The sequence below is a fragment of the Frieseomelitta varia genome, unplaced genomic scaffold (genome assembly GCF_011392965.1).
Source record: "Frieseomelitta varia isolate USP_RPSP 00005682 unplaced genomic scaffold, Fvar_1.2 scaffold_265, whole genome shotgun sequence".
Lineage (NCBI taxonomy): Eukaryota > Metazoa > Arthropoda > Insecta > Hymenoptera > Apidae > Frieseomelitta > Frieseomelitta varia.
Window position 1 is genome coordinate 390,657 of NW_025109996.1, and position 18,772 is coordinate 409,428.

Below are 18,772 nucleotides of genomic sequence, written 5' to 3' on the forward strand. Positions count from 1 at the left end.
AATGATATTATTTGAAAAGAATATTTTACATGTAATTAATTAAATAAGAAATATGAGAATTATATAAGAAACACAAAAATAAGCCAATGAAGATCTCTAGGGATGTTGTTAAAAATTGTATGAAATTGAATTGCAAAAACAGTGCGTTCGGCATTTCCGTAATGGTGGCGCTTGTTTCGCTTATTCACATCCGGTCTTCCATTTTCTTTTGGTCATCGTCACACATGATTGCGTTCTTGTTCAGTAACGTTCGTTATCGATCTTGCGTTTTCAGTAAATTGCTAAACGTTTGAATCGTTTACGAGCGTTCGTTAGTCTGTACGTTTACATATACTCATCACAGAGTTTTTAATTCGACCACCGTATTTTGGATTATCGAGTGCTAATGCGTGGTATTTCAGAAAGCTCACCGACTCGCGCAATGGCGGAGGATTTGGATGTCGAGGCAATGCTGGAGGCGCCATATAAGAAAGGGGTAAGGCTTAATTTTTTTTCTCTCTTTTTTTCTCTGTGTGTTCTCGGTTTGCTCCTTCGAGATCCTGACTTTTTTTATCCTCTGAAATCTACCTAATCTCGACGCACAAGAACAAATACGGCGTCGTACCATTCTGGGTATGTTTTGTCGTGTTGCGATCGAGAAAAATACGAATCGTCCTTCCCTTCCCATATATACATGTAGAACAAAGTACGCCCTTGTTTCATACCGACTATTGATCAATACCTCCGTTTTCTGTACTTATAGATGGTACGTAACATGTACCCTCGCGCTCGTAGGATGTTCGGCAGCGACTTCCTAGAATGCACTTGAAATACGAGGTATTAAGAAAAGCCATCACTAACATCATTTTTACTTAATTCTTTTTTCTTTATTTATTTCTGATCTCTTTTTTTCTAATTTTTTTTTCTCAGAAATCGTAACGTTTATTATTTTACGACGTAGATAGAATTGCTACTGCCACTATTTTACGATTATAAAGAGACAAAGAAAAATACACATGCGAAATATAAAGATTGTTTATATTGATTTTGTTTAAAAAAGAAAAGAGAATAACAGACACGAAAGATGGATTTGTTAGGTGCTGTTCTGCCATGAGCCATGCTATTCCATTCATTTTTATAATGTTATTTATGCGTGGAGAAAACGAATCAACTGGTTTGTATAAGCATCGATTATCTTTTGTATACAGAATCAACAAAATTATTGCCTATAGTATTTTTTCTGGGTATGTAGTGACTGACTATCTATATTATTTATTATGTATCTTGCATTGTTAGGTGGGACTATAAGGTACTACTATTTTGTCGGATTTTAGAATTTCGAGCACTTCTACATTGGCTTTGTTTTCTTTTAATTCATCAGGAGTCTTATTTTCGCATCTTTTTTATAATCATGTATTGATTCTCCTTTTTGAGAAATTATGTGTTGGTGTAAATATTTAAGAAAGTTAGGAAAATATTGGTATTAATAAAGAATTGTATTTTAATTAATATTTATATTAAATTACAATTATATGCATAGTATACGAGTTACAGTATAATTCCTGCTGGAAGTTCTACATGTTTTGAAGATAGGGATAAGTGTTACAATCCAAATTTAATTTATTTAGCAATAAAAAATTGCTGAATATTTAAATATGTATATTCAATGTGTAAAGTATGTTATTGAAAACTTTTAAAAATGTATATTGTCAAGATGTTTTTCAATCATATGGTGGACTTTTGTTTTTAACTATATGATTACAACTAACAATATTAGTACATTAAGATGCTTATGGTGTTCTCATCTTTTGTAATTCTTATAATTTTTCATCAACATAACATTTTAAATTCAGAAGTGCATTCATATGTACTTCACACAGAAAAATGCATGGTAAATTGGCAAGCAGGAAGTAAATTATTCAATTCAAATGAGAAAATGTTTTAAAATTATACAATAAAAATTACTGAAGAATTGATAATTATTCAGAGGATCAATTTTATCGATAGTAAAATTGAAAGAATATAACATCAGTAACATATACATGTAACACCATTGTCATCATTCCATTGCATTAATGCCATATACCATGTGTATGTTCGCTTTTTTAATCGTGTGAAACATTTTCTCTACACAGCTCTAAATCATCTTGTGATATATCTACTGGAAGCTGCAAATGATTGTTGATCGTTTTGTGAATTATGAAATAGTTAAACCAATTATACATGCAGGGGCTGTAGGTTAGCAATTAGGGTTCACATTTCGTGTTACATTAAAAACGTACTGTCTTTGATGAGGGCTCTCTTTTGCAGAAGAAAAAGGATGTATGGTTGGCCATTGGTAGTTTAAGACCAAGGCATGCTCAACCCAAGATTGCAATGCTTTCCTAAAACCCGATAAAACGATTGGTAAGTTTGAGCCAGGTGTATGCGAGGCGTCGCAACACTATGCTCGCCCCGTCTCTCTCTGTCTCTCTCTGTCTGTCTCTCTCTCTCTCTTTCTTCTCTGTGTCCTCATCTCAGCCCCCTCCGACCGATATATTCTACCTGGAAAAAGAGAAAGAGCACGAGAGTGCATCACCGCCTGACAGCAAAAAATCTTCGTTAAACAGTGTTCAAAGGAATTATCTACATGTTTACAGAAAAAAAAAGAAAAAGAATTTTTAACAGAAGACAGAACTTCAATTATTGAGATACATTTTATTTTGAAACTATTGTCAAAATTTAAATTGTACAATATGTACACAGTTTTGTCTTTATAAAATTTACTAACGTTCTATGATTTGCTTTTTGTCCCCTTGTTCGCGCGTCCCTGCCACATCGACTGGCTGGCATGGCATTCAACTGTTTGCTGTTCGTAGGAGCAGGATTCCTCATCCAAAGACAAATCTTCCAAGGAGAATGGGTCTAGCCGTAAATCATCTGGGTAGGTGTATTTTGTATACTACAATTAATACTAGAAACATAATTTGTGCTCACTACCAAAATTAATATTTTGATCGTCAAACGCATTAAAATCAATAATTGTATTATTTCTATGTATGTAATATTCAAACCTCATACTAGAGAATGATGATAAATGAAAAATGATAGCATGTTCAAATGTGTACCCTTAATTTATCACCGATTTTTCACAAATATTTGTATCTGAATCAGTATTTTGATGTAATGTTATTGTCCTATTTGTTGTTTGTATAAAAAATAGTAGCTTATCTGGATTAGCCAATAAAGCAAAGGTCGTTTAAATTACTTGTCTAAAGATACTACACTAGATAAAAATGGTAAGGAGCACGAAATAAATAAATTAGGTTTAATTATTCTATTTATTATTATTATATAATATTATTATAATAGATTTTTTATTGACCAAACAAAAAAGCAAGTTTGTTGATCTGATAAAAAAGAAAATTAATGAAAAGTAAATAGATTGGATTTTTAAGTCTTTGTTTTGGATGAAAAAAGGTATCTATAGTTAAAAAATTTTATGAATTTCGATTTTTTTATATTAGTTTTATATTAGTTTAAAATTAAATTTAATGCGTGGTTTATAATATGATAAAGCACGTGTTCATAAATAATTTACTTTGTCTGAACCTTTAGCATTATAGTTTGAAAGTCATTCAATTCTATGTGAACATTTCAAATTAGTCATTTGGTACGTACACAGCTGTTTGAAGTTATATTCTCTTTGTTATAGACCCCATACAATTAGTGTAAATGCTGGTTATTTTCATAATTCCAAAGGTTAAACCTGAAGATGGTAAGTATTTAGGAAGAGTATCTGTACTATACAGATTATATTAAAAATCTGGAGTGTAACAAAAGAAATCATTATACAAAATTAAAGAATAACAATTAAAACATGCCATAATAACACTTGTACAGATTTTACATTGTACAATATATTGATTAAATTATTTTTATCACATGTGTACATGTGACTTAATTATACATATAATAATTAATTATGTTAATTATTAATATTACCATCATTTACTCTTTTGATTATTTTTATCAGTTAAATCATACTGTGGAAAATGTAAGAAAAAATTTTCTTATTACTAAGGGTTCGGATTAATAAGTTAAAATTTAGTATAATGGAAATTTAAAATAATTGAGTTTAATTCATTATTTATTCAAGCACTTAGTGTGTCACGTACATATACATATATCATACAGTTCATTTAAAAATCTTTTAATGTATATCATTGGTTTTCTTCTTTTTACAGGAAGAGCAAGCATCGTTCTCGTTCCCGTTCTCGATCACGAGATCGTCGGGAAAAAGATCGTCGCGACCGAGATCGAGATCGAGACAGAGATCGAGATCGAGATCGAGACAGAGATCGCGATCGCGACCGTGATCGTCGACGTAGATCCAGATCAAGAGATCGAAGAGACCGCGATAGAGACAGGGATAATAGCGACAGAGATAGGGATCGACGAGATAGAGACCGAGACCGAGACAGAAGAAGGAAACGATCTCTTACACCAATCACTCTTCCCAGAGCAAGACTACCATTTGGAAAAGGCGTCAGTCCTCTTGGCATGTAAGTTTGCATATATTCATCGATTTGGTTGAAAACAAAATAATCCAAGAAAAATACGTTCCAAAATTTAAAACCTGCATAAAACATTTTGTTTTAAAATAGGATTTTTTATATACATGTATTTGTTCAATGTTGTAAATAAATTTATAAACGTTAATACTTTTAATTCTTGTATGTGTATATTTTTGTATATGCAATTTTAGCAGAAATGATGAGTTGACACCAGAGGAACGAGATGCCAGAACGGTGTTCTGTATGCAATTAAGTCAGCGTATACGTGCTCGAGATTTGGAAGAATTCTTTTCCAGTGTAGGCAAAGTTCAAGATGTTCGACTTATCACATGTAACAAAACAAGAAGATTTAAGGGTATTGCATATGTAGAATTCAAGGATCCTGAAAGTGTTACATTGGTAAGTTAATGTATAATTTATATATGACAAATTAAGTTTATTCTTATAATTTTATTTTTTTCACAGGCACTTGGTTTATCGGGTCAGAAGCTTCTTGGTGTTCCTATAGTAGTACAACACACCCAAGCTGAAAAAAATCGCATGGGTAATTCCATGCCAAATCTAATGCCAAAAGGTCAGACTGGACCTATGAGGCTATATGTTGGATCTCTACATTTTAATATTACAGAAGATATGCTTCGTGGAATCTTCGAACCTTTTGGAAAAATTGACAACATTCAACTGATCATGGATCCGGAAACTGGTCGAAGCAAAGGCTATGGATTCCTGACTGTACATATCAAAATATCTTGTAGATTATTCAATTGTAATATTAGTATTTCCTTTAAAATATATTTACTTTTATTACAGTTTAGGAATGCTGATGATGCAAAGAAAGCTTTAGAACAGCTGAATGGTTTTGAGCTTGCTGGAAGACCCATGAAAGTCGGTAATGTCACAGAACGTACAGATCTGATACAAGGTCCATCTCTTCTTGACACAGATGAATTAGATCGAAGTGGCATTGATCTTGGTGCTACTGGAAGGTACAGAAATGTTAATAAATTGTTTTGATGTTTTAATAAATTATTGATTAATATTGAAAATCCTTAGGTTACAACTAATGTTCAAGTTGGCAGAAGGAACTGGACTTGAAATTCCTCCTGCAGCTGCGAATGCGTTAAATATGGCACCAGTTATGTCAACGCCACAACCACCTCCACAAGCTGCTCCTCCTATAGCGACACAGTGCTTTATGTTATCGAATATGTTTGATCCGCAAAAGTAAGTTTGTGTAATTTCTTAAGCGTAAAATAGGCATATCTGTAGACCTAGTATAGATAACTTTTTTTTACTGGGGGAACGAATATGCTATATAAATTATGTTAGCTAAAAAAAAAACTGCATATCATTATATGTATGTTCAAAACTGATAACATAACATTACATTAAATAATTATAATTTGTTGATAGTTATGCACAGATTATGTTCGAACATTAATTTTTTGTTTTAGTGAGACGAATCCGAATTGGGCGAAAGAAATTCGTGATGATGTTATTGAAGAATGCAACAAGCACGGTGGTGTATTACACGTGTATGTAGACCAAGCCTCCCCTCAGGGTAACGTTTACGTTAAGTGTCCATCAATAGCGACAGCAGTCGCAGCTGTTAATTCGTTACACGGTAGATGGTTTGCTGGCCGAGTAATTACAGCCGCTTACGTGCCAGTTGTAAATTATCATTCGTTGTTCCCGGACGCGATGACTGCTTTACAATTATTGGTTCCGAGCGCTCCGCGAAGGGGAATGTGATCTTGAACAGTGCAAATGCCAATTACAAATGTGTAAATTCTCATAGTATTACATTTTTCTTACTGATACTGAGAATAAATTTTTGTTAAAATCGCTTAAGTATTGTTCGAAGTCATACAGGTATAATTGTTGATTACAAAACAATGCAATGATGCATCTGCGTGAGATTCTTTCTTTCTTTCATTCATTTATGAAGATAATCAATATTTTGTTTGTAAGATATTCTCATTCGATATTAGAGATTTTGACCAATTAATACATGCGAAAAAAATTATTCTCAATACATCTCTAGATACTTTATTAGTGTATGAGAACGAAATTATAAAGTTGTTTAATAACATAGTATAATTATTTAAGAATATTTATATGTATTTACGTATTGAATTATATTTCAATAAGATAGAGTATAAAACAAGATACCGAAAAACTTTGTTGCCTTATTTGTTAAATATATTATGCGACAGATGTTCACTTAAGAACTCCTTATTATCAATCAATCTGTAATGATTATAAAGTTAAACAATTCTTGATGCTCTTTGCGGTACGCAGTATCTTCGAACTTTCATTCCATCCTATCTATGCTGATTTATATACTTAATTTTTTCTATTTGGTGCTTTGTAATTCAAACATGTTGTATAATCATTGTTTGCATTGTAGTTGCAAAATAATTTTTCATTTAACTACTATTATTGATTATTGAATGGCGTCATATTTTTAACTTTACACGGAAATCATTGATCAAGTGTAACAAAGTCTGTATAGTCAAAGAATCTACAATAATAATATCCCTGAAATCAAAATCATTTCAAATAGACAACACGTTAAACCTGCTGGAACGAAATGGAGGTGTCACTCGATAGCCGCAAAGAGTTGATGTTACAATAAAAGTAAAATTTAAGTAAATTGTAAACAAAAGTAGAAAGATTAATAGATTGTAATCGCCGTGCAAATATGTGTTGAAGGTGGTAATATAAAAAATGTGTTGAAGGTGGTATATAAAAAATATAGACTTTTCTTTAAAACTTTGTGCACAGTCAGATGTTCTTTCTTGAGAACACGATAGATGAATAGAAAACATTTTTTAGGGAGGAGTCTGCAGGTAATAAATTTCTTCAGCAAGTGTATTTACTAAATGTAATAATATAAGTACAATTCTTAATATTTTCGAAGGAATGAAAAAAAATAAAACTAAAGATTGAGGTACTAATTTTTATGGTAATTTTTCATGTATATGATGGCCTTCTAACCATAGAATAATTTGATAGTTAATCTAGTTTTTAATTAAAAGAAAATAATACAAGAAATCTACTCTTGCAAGAAATAAATTATTAATAAAATTTATAAATAAATTAATAATTATTTTTCATTGTGATTGAATAATTAATTTTATATCAAATGTACACTTAATGAGTATGCACATCTTTTAAAAATTATATCTATTTAGGTAGACTTATAGCATTATGAAAATTTATAAAGCATTTTAAAAGTATTTTATAATTTTAAAAATGATTTTTTCAAGTGTTATAACTGTTATATACAATACGGCAAACTATACAAAAAGAAAGAAAATTAAATTTCTTTTGTTCCTGCAGGCTTCTGTTAATTTAAAAAAATCTATTCTAATATATGTAAAAAAATTGTACATTATCACCGTTCATTCATATATATAATAATACTACTGCAATTTCATATTATTGTGAAAAGTGAATGTATACTTTGATAACTATAAATTAAAAAATTAATGTGATAATACCATGTGAATGTGAGATCCTCTTCTACAATACAAATGTAAATGCGCAAACAATATTTCTTTTTATTCTCTTATATATGAGAATTTAAGTAGTAATTTAAGTGAATTGTAGTATAAGATTTTCATTTCTCATTTTAGAATAGAATACAAAGATTATTTTGTAACTATTCACTGTACGTATCTACTTAGATTACAAATACTATTTTGGAAAACACCGAAAAATAATTTTATTGTATACGTTTTATAAAAATTCTACGAAGTTAAAATTATTATTTAATAAATTAATATTAATTAAACATAGTATATTTTATACTTTGAATCAATATATAATATTCCTTGGAAGAAGAGATGAGACATTAAAAGATGATACATTGTTTAAATAAATTAAAAAATGTCAATTATATGTACATATTTTTATTTTAACCACTTTAAATCAACACACAATGCTATGTGATCACTTGGTGACACCACAGATGGTAGACCTGTATATACACCAAGTTCTTCTTTACTCGGCATTGGTATAACTTGTTCAACTGTTAAATAATCCGTTTGATAAAATATATAATCTAAACAACCGGAAAAGGTACCTGTATAATTTGTGTATTCTGGAGTACCACATGCACTAGATAAATTTGTGTCATGTTTAATACACACATTCTGAATTTGTTCTTTAACATCTATAATAAAACAATAAGAAATAATTATTAATCAAAATTTTATATAAACCGTTAATATAAAAACGTAAGACTAACCAGATTTCCAATCATTGTGATCTGCTGGTATATATTTTTCAGTCATTAATTTATAAACCCCATTATTTGGAACACTATTGAAATCACCACAATATAAAATACTAACGTTGCATTCAGGATTCTGTAAGATTTTGATTCATTATTAATCGTATTAGACATTTTATACTTTTCATTTGATTAATTTTGTACAAATACCTCTTTTTTTATTTTTTTAGCAAATGTGCGTAAATATGATAAACCATAATACGCTTGTAATAGGCGTATATGATCGGCTGTTATCCGAAAGTATAAATGTGTGTTGCCAACAATTAAAATTTCAGGATTTTCTTTGGATCGAAGTATTATTGTCTACAATAGATTATATCAGAATTAATTTTTCAGAAAATCATATTTAATCATTATATTATTATTATATTTAATAATATGATGTAATTATTTTATTCTAGTACCTGAATAATTGTATTTCTGTTTAAGAATGTTCGCTTTACATCGTCATTCTGAATTTGCGACCAAACAATGTTAAATTCATCTAGATTTGTACCTTGAGAGATAACACTGTAATCACAAGACAATTTATCAAATCTGTCCTGATTATAAAATATTGCAAGACCTTCCCGCATATCATTCTTTAAATTATATATACTGCCATAATTTAGGGTAGTTAAAGACAACTGCAAATCATTTGCATAAACTGAGGCATCTACTTCTTGAAGACATATTATGTCGCTATTGTATCCTACAGATATTCAACAATACCATTTATATTTATTTATTTGTAATTTAAAACGCTACTGTATAATGTTAAAAAAAGGAATACCTATCAGTTCTTTAAGAATTAATAATTTTCTATAATCCATAGATAAAGCATAATGTGGACAATATGGATATAAAGTTTCCTTAGAGGTAGCAGTTTCCGAGTATATATTTGCCAATATATTGTATGAAGTTACTCTGAAACTGAAATTTTATTTATAATTATGTGATAATTTTTGTGACATTTAAAATGAATAAATTAGAAATTACTTACCTTTTATCTGACAATTTATTTTTGGTAAAAGCGTGTCTAGCATTAAAAGGACATATACCAGGTCCAATTTCTACAGTACCATTTGATATGCTCTCTATTATAGGTCCACATTCTTCGCTATTCCTTGGAATACATGATACTTTTAATTTGCATCCTAAGTCAGATTTGCTTGGAACATATAAAAATCCTTCCCCTATATGTTTCCATTCAGGTTTTTGAATTTCACTTCTATACCAATTAAAAGTTGATTTTAATTTGTCTACGTTTGTTCCTTCAAATTTGGAAGGATAAACCGGAAAATCAATTAGAATGCTCGACGGTAATTCTATTTTAGTAATAAAAGGTACATTTTGTCTCAGTATATATTCCGTATCACAAATGACTAATTTTATGTCTGGTGAATCCTTTAAAATTGACTTACATGTAAGATCGCCATTAAGAACAGAGTGATCTCTCATAAATTTTATATCATTTTCAACATTAATTTTTAAGTCTTCCAAAGAATCTTCATCTTTTTTCTTTTTTCGGCATATTCGTTTTGTTATATAGGAGTTAATATTCTGACAAATTCGTTGAACAAAATTATTTATGGTTTCATCCACGTGTCTTTGAAAATTGAACTGTCTATCGATATTTAATATCGGATTAATGTAGCGGAATGACATGTTAAAATTCTCATTTCCTTCTTCGTAAAGTAAGATTGCTTCATTAGCATTTAATCGCATTATTGGTTGCGAGTAATTTTTTAAAATTTGTTGATAAACTTTCGGTTTCGATAAAACAGAGGTTAAGCACCTTGAATGCAAATTACGAAATAAGATCGACATTTTAGAGAAACATGATCTATCTATTTTTTTAGTGTAAAGTTTATGTTGTAATTTTTCCAGAGGAATTTTAAATATAAGTCTGATCTAATGTGAATAAGTTTAAATAATCACTGCTCCAAATTATCACTGCTCTAATAAAATGAAGCGTACCGAAGTGTCATCTCTCGTCACGAAACGAATTCAAGGTTATACAATTATGAATTTTCATTTGCAAGGAAGCCTAATTCATGGATTTAAATTGTGAAGTTTTGTATTTGACTCCTCTTAATTAGGTTCTCAGCTTTCTTCCTATACCTCTTTTGAAATATAAAACACAAAAATAGGCATTTTTAAGATTTATTAGTATTACTAACTTATCGATAGAAACTCTGCGCTAATTTGCAAAAAATAATGATCAAGAGGAATAATTTGTCAACTTTTTCGTATGCTTCTATAAAATTAGACGCTCTATCTATATTCTTGCCATATGTTTTATTCTAGAGAATGTGTGTAAAAAAATTTAAAATATTTAATAAATCGAAAATGTCCTTGTCACTCACTATTACTTTCCTTGTCTGTCACACGATGTATGTCTGTCTTTGTCGCACACTATTACTCTCCTTGACTATCGCACGTATATATATCTACCTTTGTTGCATTCTATTGCTTTCCTTGTCGGGCAGTATGACTGCTGCCATCTATCGGATTTTTCCAATTTACACTTTTAGTTCCACCCAAAAATACAGTGGCGTAGATGGCAGCACTATCGTTAGACAAAGAGCACAATAGCGTGCAACAAAGACAGACATACACCGTGTGACAGACAAGGAAAGTAATAGTGTGCGACAAGGACATCCTTCGATCTATCGAAGAAAAAATTCAACTTTTTACACACACGTTTTTCGAGGACAAAACATACATAGAAAGAAAGCTGGAAGCCTAATTTTAAGGAGGCATATAAAAAAGTTCGCAAATTATTCCTCTTAAATAGGTTTTTTTCGTAAATAGTGCGAATTGTCACAAAATAGATAATTATTATTTATAAAAAATACTTATTTCTGCATTTTACGGGTCAAATGGGGTATGAAAAAAAAGCTAAGAGTCTAATTAGGGTAATACAATCACAAAAATTCACAATTCATTTCGCTAAATTGGTTTTTTGAGCAAATAAAAATTTCTCTATTTCACGGGATAAGAAACACTAGCGTCGCGTTGTGGCAAAAGAGTGGAACTAAAATCTGTTGCTGTCCTTGTCTCACACTATTACTTTCTTTGTCTGTCACACGATGTATGCCTGTCTTTGTTGCACGCTATTGTGCTCCTTGTCTAACGATAGTTCTGCCATCTACGCCACTGTATTTTTGGGTGGAACTAAAAGTGTAAATTGGAAAAATCCGATAGATGGCAGCAGTCATACTGCCCGACAAGGAAAACAATAGAGTGCAACAAGGATAGATATATATACGTGCGGTAGACAGGGAGAGTAATAGTGTGAGACAAGGACAGCAACAGATTTTAGTTCTACCTTTTTGCCACATATCCCGTAAAATAGAGAAATTTATATTTGCCAAAAAAACCAATTTAGCGAAATGAAGTGTGAACTTTTGTGATTGTATTACCCTAATTAGACCCTTAGCTTTCTTTTCATACCCCATTTGACCCGTAAAATGCAGGAATAAGTATTTTTTTAAATAATTAGTACCACTGAGTTACCGCTAGATGGCGCCACCATGTCCATTTTGTGACAATTCGCAATAATTACGAAAAAAACCTAATTAAGAGGAATAATTTGCAAACTTTTTTATATGCCTCCTTAAAACTAGGCTCTCCGCTTTCTTTTTATGTACGTTTTGTCCTCGAAAAACGTATGTGTAAAAAGTTGAATTTTTTTCTTCAATAGATCGAAGGATGTCCGTCACACACTGTTATTTTATTACAGTTGTTTGTTACAGTTGAATACGATAAGAATATATTTAATTTTATACAAAATATAAAAATAATAATATATCAAATTTCACAATTTGTTTTGCTTTGAGGATTACGAGAGAAATGATCGTAATTATAGAAGATGAGAAACAAATTTTTTTATAGAAAGAATCATTTATGGTGATTCACTTGATTGCTATTTTATGTTTAAACGAATTCAAATATGTTTCATTGAGTTTGTGGCATCAGAGATTGCTAAAAGTTATTTTCAATTTAAATCAATTTTTAATAAATTTCTATGTAAATTTATTTAAATGTGGGCAGTTTTAAAATTCAAAATTTCAACCGAAAGTCGCATATCATTCTTTGAGCTCATATGTATATATATATTATATATATACACACATGCATATACATATATGTGTACACACACACACACAGAAGAATTGATTCAAATACGAATGTAATATTAAAACAAATAATTTTATTCAATGGATAATTATGTCGAAAAATAATTACAGTTACAATACATAAAGCGTATTAATAATTAAAGATCATATACTTAGTGCTATTCTAACGAACATGAAAGTTTACTTCTAGATATAACTATAATGCTATTACGGTTCATCTCTTTGATAATATACACATTTTGTAATATAATTATCATTTTGTATAATTATACAAAAATTGTTTTAGTCTTTTCAAATCTAAATAGGTCTACGAACCAGATCTGTAAAATGTGAAGTTTCAATAAAAATCTTTTCAGAAGCTATCTTTGGCAACCTTGAATAATTTGAACAAATATTATTGGAAATATTGCTAATTGACTATTTAACATATGTACATATGTCATTACCATTTTGTTTCTTGTCACTTTGACTATTAATATTTAACGAATATAGTTATCCTTCAATCCTTCATAATAAAATTATACAGCACAAACATTGTTTTAAACATTTTTAAACACATATTTTTCCATTTTTTAAATTGAGTACAGAAAAATAAACTTTTGTAGGATATTTTTTGTGGCACGTATAATGTCCAATGATAATTCGTAAAAAAAATTAAAATTTATGTTAATTTGAAAATCTTATTTTCAAAACAACAAACTTCGCAATTACCTCAAATTAATATTGTGTATTTTCGTATTCGAACACATTCGTTTTGATTCATTGTACAAAATTCGCTATGCGGTCAAATTCTTAAAATTAGTTTAAGAACCTTGTATTTGGAAGTATTTTATACAGATATTTTTTTCTTAATTATAATAAAGCACCATCAATATACAGGAAACGTATTCTTAACGATTATTTACATAAGTAATCTATATATATATAAACAACTATATATTCTGAATTTAATTCAGATTTTTTATGAGAATAAAAAACATAATATTTTCTTTGACATTCAGATAAATAAAATTCTGTCTTAGTGAAGTAAAAAAATTCACAAAAATGTAAGATCAAATATATAGTGTATAAAATTTTCTGGTCAACCAAAATTAAAATATTTTTATATGCAACAATAGCAATGTTTGATTGTATTAATAATGATCAACAATATGTCAAATATCTAATTCTGTATAATCATACATAAGATAAAATTGAATGTTATATAAAAGAAGAATTGCTTCAATTGAACTACAATTTGGTACATTGTAGGAGATGACTTTCTAGCGATAGCATACACCAAATATCCATGATTTCAAACATTTGTTATCACTTTAGTCATATATTATTTATATGACATAATATATGTGTTTCATATAATCCTTAATGTCATACATTGTTTTTTTTTTAAATGTGCGCGCTAATTACCAGGTACTAGTTAATATATGCAACAGAAGAGACTATTCTTTAAAATGAATATAATACAACTTTTTTTCTGATGAAAAACTGCATACCTTTGGACAAAGTTTTTGCTGTAATTTGTAAAGATCTGTAAATTATTGCATAAATAAAAATGCTAATTATCATTACATTCGGTATCCATTCTTAAATTAAAAATAATAATATAAATTTATATTATTTGATAACTTATTATCAAACAAGATAACAATTATACATATTTGCGTTTTTGATTTTTTAAATAAATTATTTATGGCATTTTTGAAATCTTTCCTCAAAATCTGGAATACTTATATATTAAAGAAAAACATTGAAATAATTTTATTGTTTCAATGTTCAATGACACATTTACCATTAAATTATGAGTAATATACTAAAGTAAAAAATTCTTTTTAAATAAGTCTAGGATTTTATCTAAGATGTCCAAAGATATGTATAAACAAAAATAATATAAAAATATTTCAGAAGACGTTTATCTTTATAGTCTCTTAGACTGCAACATTTATACTCTTTGCTTAAATGAACAAAAATAATCACTTACATTTACTTGCTGCCAGATTTGGAAGAAATAAAAACTGTAGCTAAATTATAGAAATAATAAAATTATCTCTTTTCATATACAGCGATCAAATCGCCACTAACTATATAAAGCTTAAACTAAAGGCTAGTCACGCATTATTAGTAAGCAGAAAGTCAAAAGGCACCATGTTCCCCAATATCTTAGAAATACTTGATTGCACTTGAAAACTAATTTATGCTTGCTATAATAATAAAATAATACAAATTTCAGATCATTAAAGAGAAGTCCTTGACATTTTCGTGATAATAAAAATATAAGAATCGATATTTTAGAAATTATGATCTTAATCGAAAAGATTCATAAATTGATTTATATAAATTTTTTCTTCTATCTTAAATAATTCGAAGCGTATCACGCTATGATAGAGGAATCTGAGAGCTTTCATATATTAAAACTTTAACACTTACTCTAAAAAAATCTCGATCAATAAATAAAAAAGATCGAGGCTAGTTGGAACGATTAAAATTTTTAACAATCTACAATTGATACTTTTAAATGAATAATAACAGATCCATGGCCTAATTTGTTACATTTAAGACTAGAAAAAGTCATCCATGGAGAGCATTAAGACGATAGTGCGAGGCCCAAGCGAGCAAATGCCATTTCCTTTCGTAACCGAGTAATTTCCCAATAAACATCGTGAACTGTAACAGTTAAATTTTCTACATTACAAGAATAAAAAATTAGAATTATCAATATTTACCTGAACTTTTTACAAGGCCACGCTCAATATAACGTAAGTAATTCAAAAAATCGCAAACCGCTATAATCTGCAAAAATATATATTATTTTATGTTCAATATTTGCAAAAATTTGCAATGAATCATTTCCGAGATTTCAAAACTCACTCGATTGCGACAAATTTGTGATATGCTGTACCACTGATTTTCTTGATCCCCAAGTCTCATTCGATAATAACATTGTCGTGGTGCTTCAAGCAATACACATTTTCTAAAGAAACAAAAGAAAAGAAACAAAAGACATATTGATTTAATACGACCAGAAAATTTGTAACATATATATTAGTACGATAGTAAAACACAAGATTTACTTTGGAAAAGTGAATTTAGTTTTGTCGCTGATCGCTTCGATAAAGATGATGCCATCGAGAACGGCTTGTCTAACTTTTGTACCCAATTCTTTGTTAGGGAAATCAAGGCAAAGATCGATGTCTTCTTTAAAGATTCTATCAACAAAAGGATCACCTTTGTCTACACATGGATTAGCTTTCCATTTAAGAAACTCCGTATGTACTCTAGGATCAACTTCGAGGCCAAAATCTTTGCATTCTTTGTCTTTCTCCTTTTCTGAATCTTTCTTCCAATCTTTTTCTAGTGTCTCTCGGTCCGATGGTAAAGATGGTCTTTGTTCTTTCAGCGGAGAATCCGGTGGAGAATTCTCTCGACCGTATTTCAAATTGAAATGCGATGGTGATCTAAATGGAAGAATATCTCAGATATAATATAACTGACAATAACTGACAAAGCATATGATTAAAAGGTGCTTATTACTGTATTTTTACCTTCGATGTTTCCTTGCAAAAAGACCTTGTTGAGTATCTTCACTGCTTGGACGATTTTTTGTATCGATCTGCGGATGCAGATGAAAGTTTGGTTTAGCTGGTGTTGAAGTTAATACTAATGTTTTTAGAGCAGCTACTTCTGCAGCTAGAACTTCCGCTTTCATACGACTTTCTTCTAATAGTCGCTCTGCAGTAGCTTGACGTATATTTGCTTCTCGTACCATGTTATGTGCCTCCTATTCATATGTAAAAATATAATTAATGTTTTATATCTTTACACTTCAACAATGTAGTTCATGAGGTTTACTTGAAAGAGACTGGCAGTGAGTTCCTCCAATTCAACTTCAACATCTTGTTTGATTCTTGAAAGTCTTGTGACTTCTTCATCCTTCAATTTCAACTCCTCGTGTGCTCTTTTAAGTTCATCTTGTAATTTTGCTACAGCATGTTCTTTTACTTCAGCTATAGCTCTACCCCATTGTAAAGTTGTTGGTGAGGGGGGTTCCTTTTCCTGAGAATTCTGAAAAAAATAATTGAATATCATTACAGCAATACAAACAAATTAATGTAATGATAATGTAATGAATTACAAGAAATTACTTGAGAGTCTTTTATACATAATAATGGTTTTGAAGAGTTATTACAATGGTTGAGCTTTGTTGAATCATTAACGGAATCTTTGTTGTTTATTATTTCAACATCTTCTTCATTAAATGTAATAGGTAATGGTTTGATACAATGATTTTGATTTTCAAACAGTTTATGTTCATTCTTGTTCAACCTTGCCAAAGTGTCGTGGGATTTTGCAGGATTTCTTTGTTCCATCGTTGATGAATTTCAATATTGCAATAGAACATTGTGGAGCTTTCTTGTATACGTAAATACAGGAGCGGCCTTGGTTGAACTGGAACTAAACAAATGAGCCTGTAGGAACAGATGCTGTTTGATTTAAAAATAATTTGTCTTAGTAGCAACATTTTATAAAAATATCCCCTGAAATATTCTTGTAAGTAATGAGAAATGACCAAAATAGAGGTGCTTATGTTGCGCAATTATGTATATATGTCGACTTTTAGATCTAAAAAAAGAAACAGCATAGAAAATTCTGATTATACGTAATTTAAGATTGATTCATCTCTACATAACAAAAGAGGGGGTAAAATAAAAAAAACGATGATTTTTTTATCAAAATAATTTACAATTATTATTAAATCATAAAACACGTAGAACTGTTGCACACCTTTCATAACGGATACCCCTTAATTAATAGCAATTCATCTTGGCAATTAAAAGCACGAGAGAATAAATTTCGTTAGACAAGTATTCTTTTATTTATACAGACGCTCCGTTATTACTGCAATACATAAAATCATTGTTTGAAATATTGTTTTAGTGCATCTCTTCAACGAAGATCAAAATGTACAGCATCCAAAGATGAGAGGGAAAAACGAATCCACGCGTATCGATCCGAAGTCGGTGTGATTCTGACAGTACCCAACAGTGGTTCTGTAACTTACCCATGAACCTTTCTTCACGCAAGTCTCCTGCCATTAGTGGGTTTGGCGAAAGTCATCAAATTTTAAATCAGAGAGGGAAGATAGAAGAAGAATTTTTTCTGCAATATGTCAACTCGGTGTCAACGTATATAACGAAATGACATCCATCACCTTCGCGCGATCCGCAACACGGCCCTACTGATGTACAGGCAACAGTGAACTTTCAAGCGCCACAGGTTACCCCCTGCTAAACGCTCGTACTACCTCGTACCAGCTCGTGCTCGTGCTCCGTAGATTATGAAGTCATTGAGGTTCACGCGTGTCTTAAATTAGACAAGGAATTATGAAAGCGAGCATCGTGGCACGCATACGAAAATCACTTCTGAAATGCGAACTGCACTGCTCGCGTGTGTGGAGATTCGCTCGTTGCCGCCTTTTTAATGTAATTAGAATTAAAGCGATTTCAATTGCGCTCAATGTCGCTGGAATTTAATCTATTATCGTTTTCTCACGGTCTCGTTTCTGCGTTATTTCAATTAAACAAATGTCGATGGGCTTTAAAGGTATTTCAGAAATATATAAGCTTCGCAGGTGATTGCGCGCACGTGGAATATTGTAGATGAAAATTTTTAGATGCAACAGTACCTTATCTTTTTTTTTTCCAGCGGTAATCTCGACGTCTAGTGACTTGGTAATTTCGTCTCGTTTCTCCGTCAATGGAATCTCGTGCTCTCTTCTTTACCGTTATGAGGCGTCTGCTGTAGTGTTTGGTGCTTTT

The 18,772-nt window shown here is 30.3% G+C and overlaps 3 protein-coding genes across 15 annotated transcripts; 1 reads left to right on the forward strand and 2 right to left on the reverse strand.

Moving 5' to 3' along the window:
• Nucleotides 1-163: 163 nt before the first annotated feature.
• Nucleotides 164-8,334, forward strand: LOC122528870 (RNA-binding protein 39). Of its 8 annotated transcripts, none has more exons than XM_043654471.1 (10): nucleotides 164-318; nucleotides 402-475; nucleotides 743-745; nucleotides 2,838-2,902; nucleotides 4,206-4,523; nucleotides 4,727-4,934; nucleotides 5,001-5,267; nucleotides 5,346-5,521; nucleotides 5,589-5,759; nucleotides 5,990-8,334. In XM_043654471.1, exons 2-10 carry the CDS (start codon nucleotides 422-424, stop codon nucleotides 6,285-6,287), a joined length of 1,560 nt encoding a protein of 519 aa, XP_043510406.1. In that variant the 5' UTR covers nucleotides 164-318; nucleotides 402-421; the 3' UTR covers nucleotides 6,288-8,334. The 8 variants fall into 8 exon arrangements, with proteins under 8 accessions (XP_043510406.1, XP_043510407.1, XP_043510402.1 ...); XM_043654473.1 differs by having other exon boundaries at nucleotides 188-318; nucleotides 743-816; XM_043654472.1 differs by lacking the exon at nucleotides 743-745.
• A 98-nt stretch (nucleotides 8,335-8,432) lies between these two features.
• LOC122528869 (2',5'-phosphodiesterase 12) lies at nucleotides 8,433-11,177 on the reverse strand. The gene is made up of 6 exons (XM_043654466.1): nucleotides 9,818-11,177; nucleotides 9,608-9,747; nucleotides 9,240-9,526; nucleotides 8,986-9,138; nucleotides 8,791-8,911; nucleotides 8,433-8,715 (listed from the first exon to the last, which is right to left on the reverse strand). The coding sequence occupies exons 1-6, from the start codon at nucleotides 10,642-10,644 to the stop codon at nucleotides 8,453-8,455; spliced, it is 1,791 nt and encodes a 596-aa protein (XP_043510401.1). The 5' UTR covers nucleotides 10,645-11,177; the 3' UTR covers nucleotides 8,433-8,452.
• Nucleotides 11,178-14,037: 2,860 nt separating this feature from the next.
• On the reverse strand, nucleotides 14,038-18,772 carry LOC122528852 (guanine nucleotide exchange factor for Rab-3A-like). 6 transcript variants are annotated; one of them, XM_043654420.1, is made up of 9 exons: nucleotides 18,016-18,143; nucleotides 17,280-17,408; nucleotides 17,099-17,207; nucleotides 16,806-17,018; nucleotides 16,499-16,734; nucleotides 16,028-16,411; nucleotides 15,825-15,927; nucleotides 15,680-15,746; nucleotides 14,038-15,620 (listed from the first exon to the last, which is right to left on the reverse strand). In XM_043654420.1, exons 2-9 carry the CDS (start codon nucleotides 17,321-17,323, stop codon nucleotides 15,541-15,543), a joined length of 1,236 nt encoding a protein of 411 aa, XP_043510355.1. In that variant the 5' UTR covers nucleotides 17,324-17,408; nucleotides 18,016-18,143; the 3' UTR covers nucleotides 14,038-15,540. The 6 variants fall into 6 exon arrangements, with proteins under 6 accessions (XP_043510355.1, XP_043510353.1, XP_043510352.1 ...); XM_043654418.1 differs by lacking the exon at nucleotides 18,016-18,143 and adding an exon at nucleotides 18,640-18,772 and having other exon boundaries at nucleotides 17,099-17,408; XM_043654417.1 differs by having other exon boundaries at nucleotides 17,099-17,408.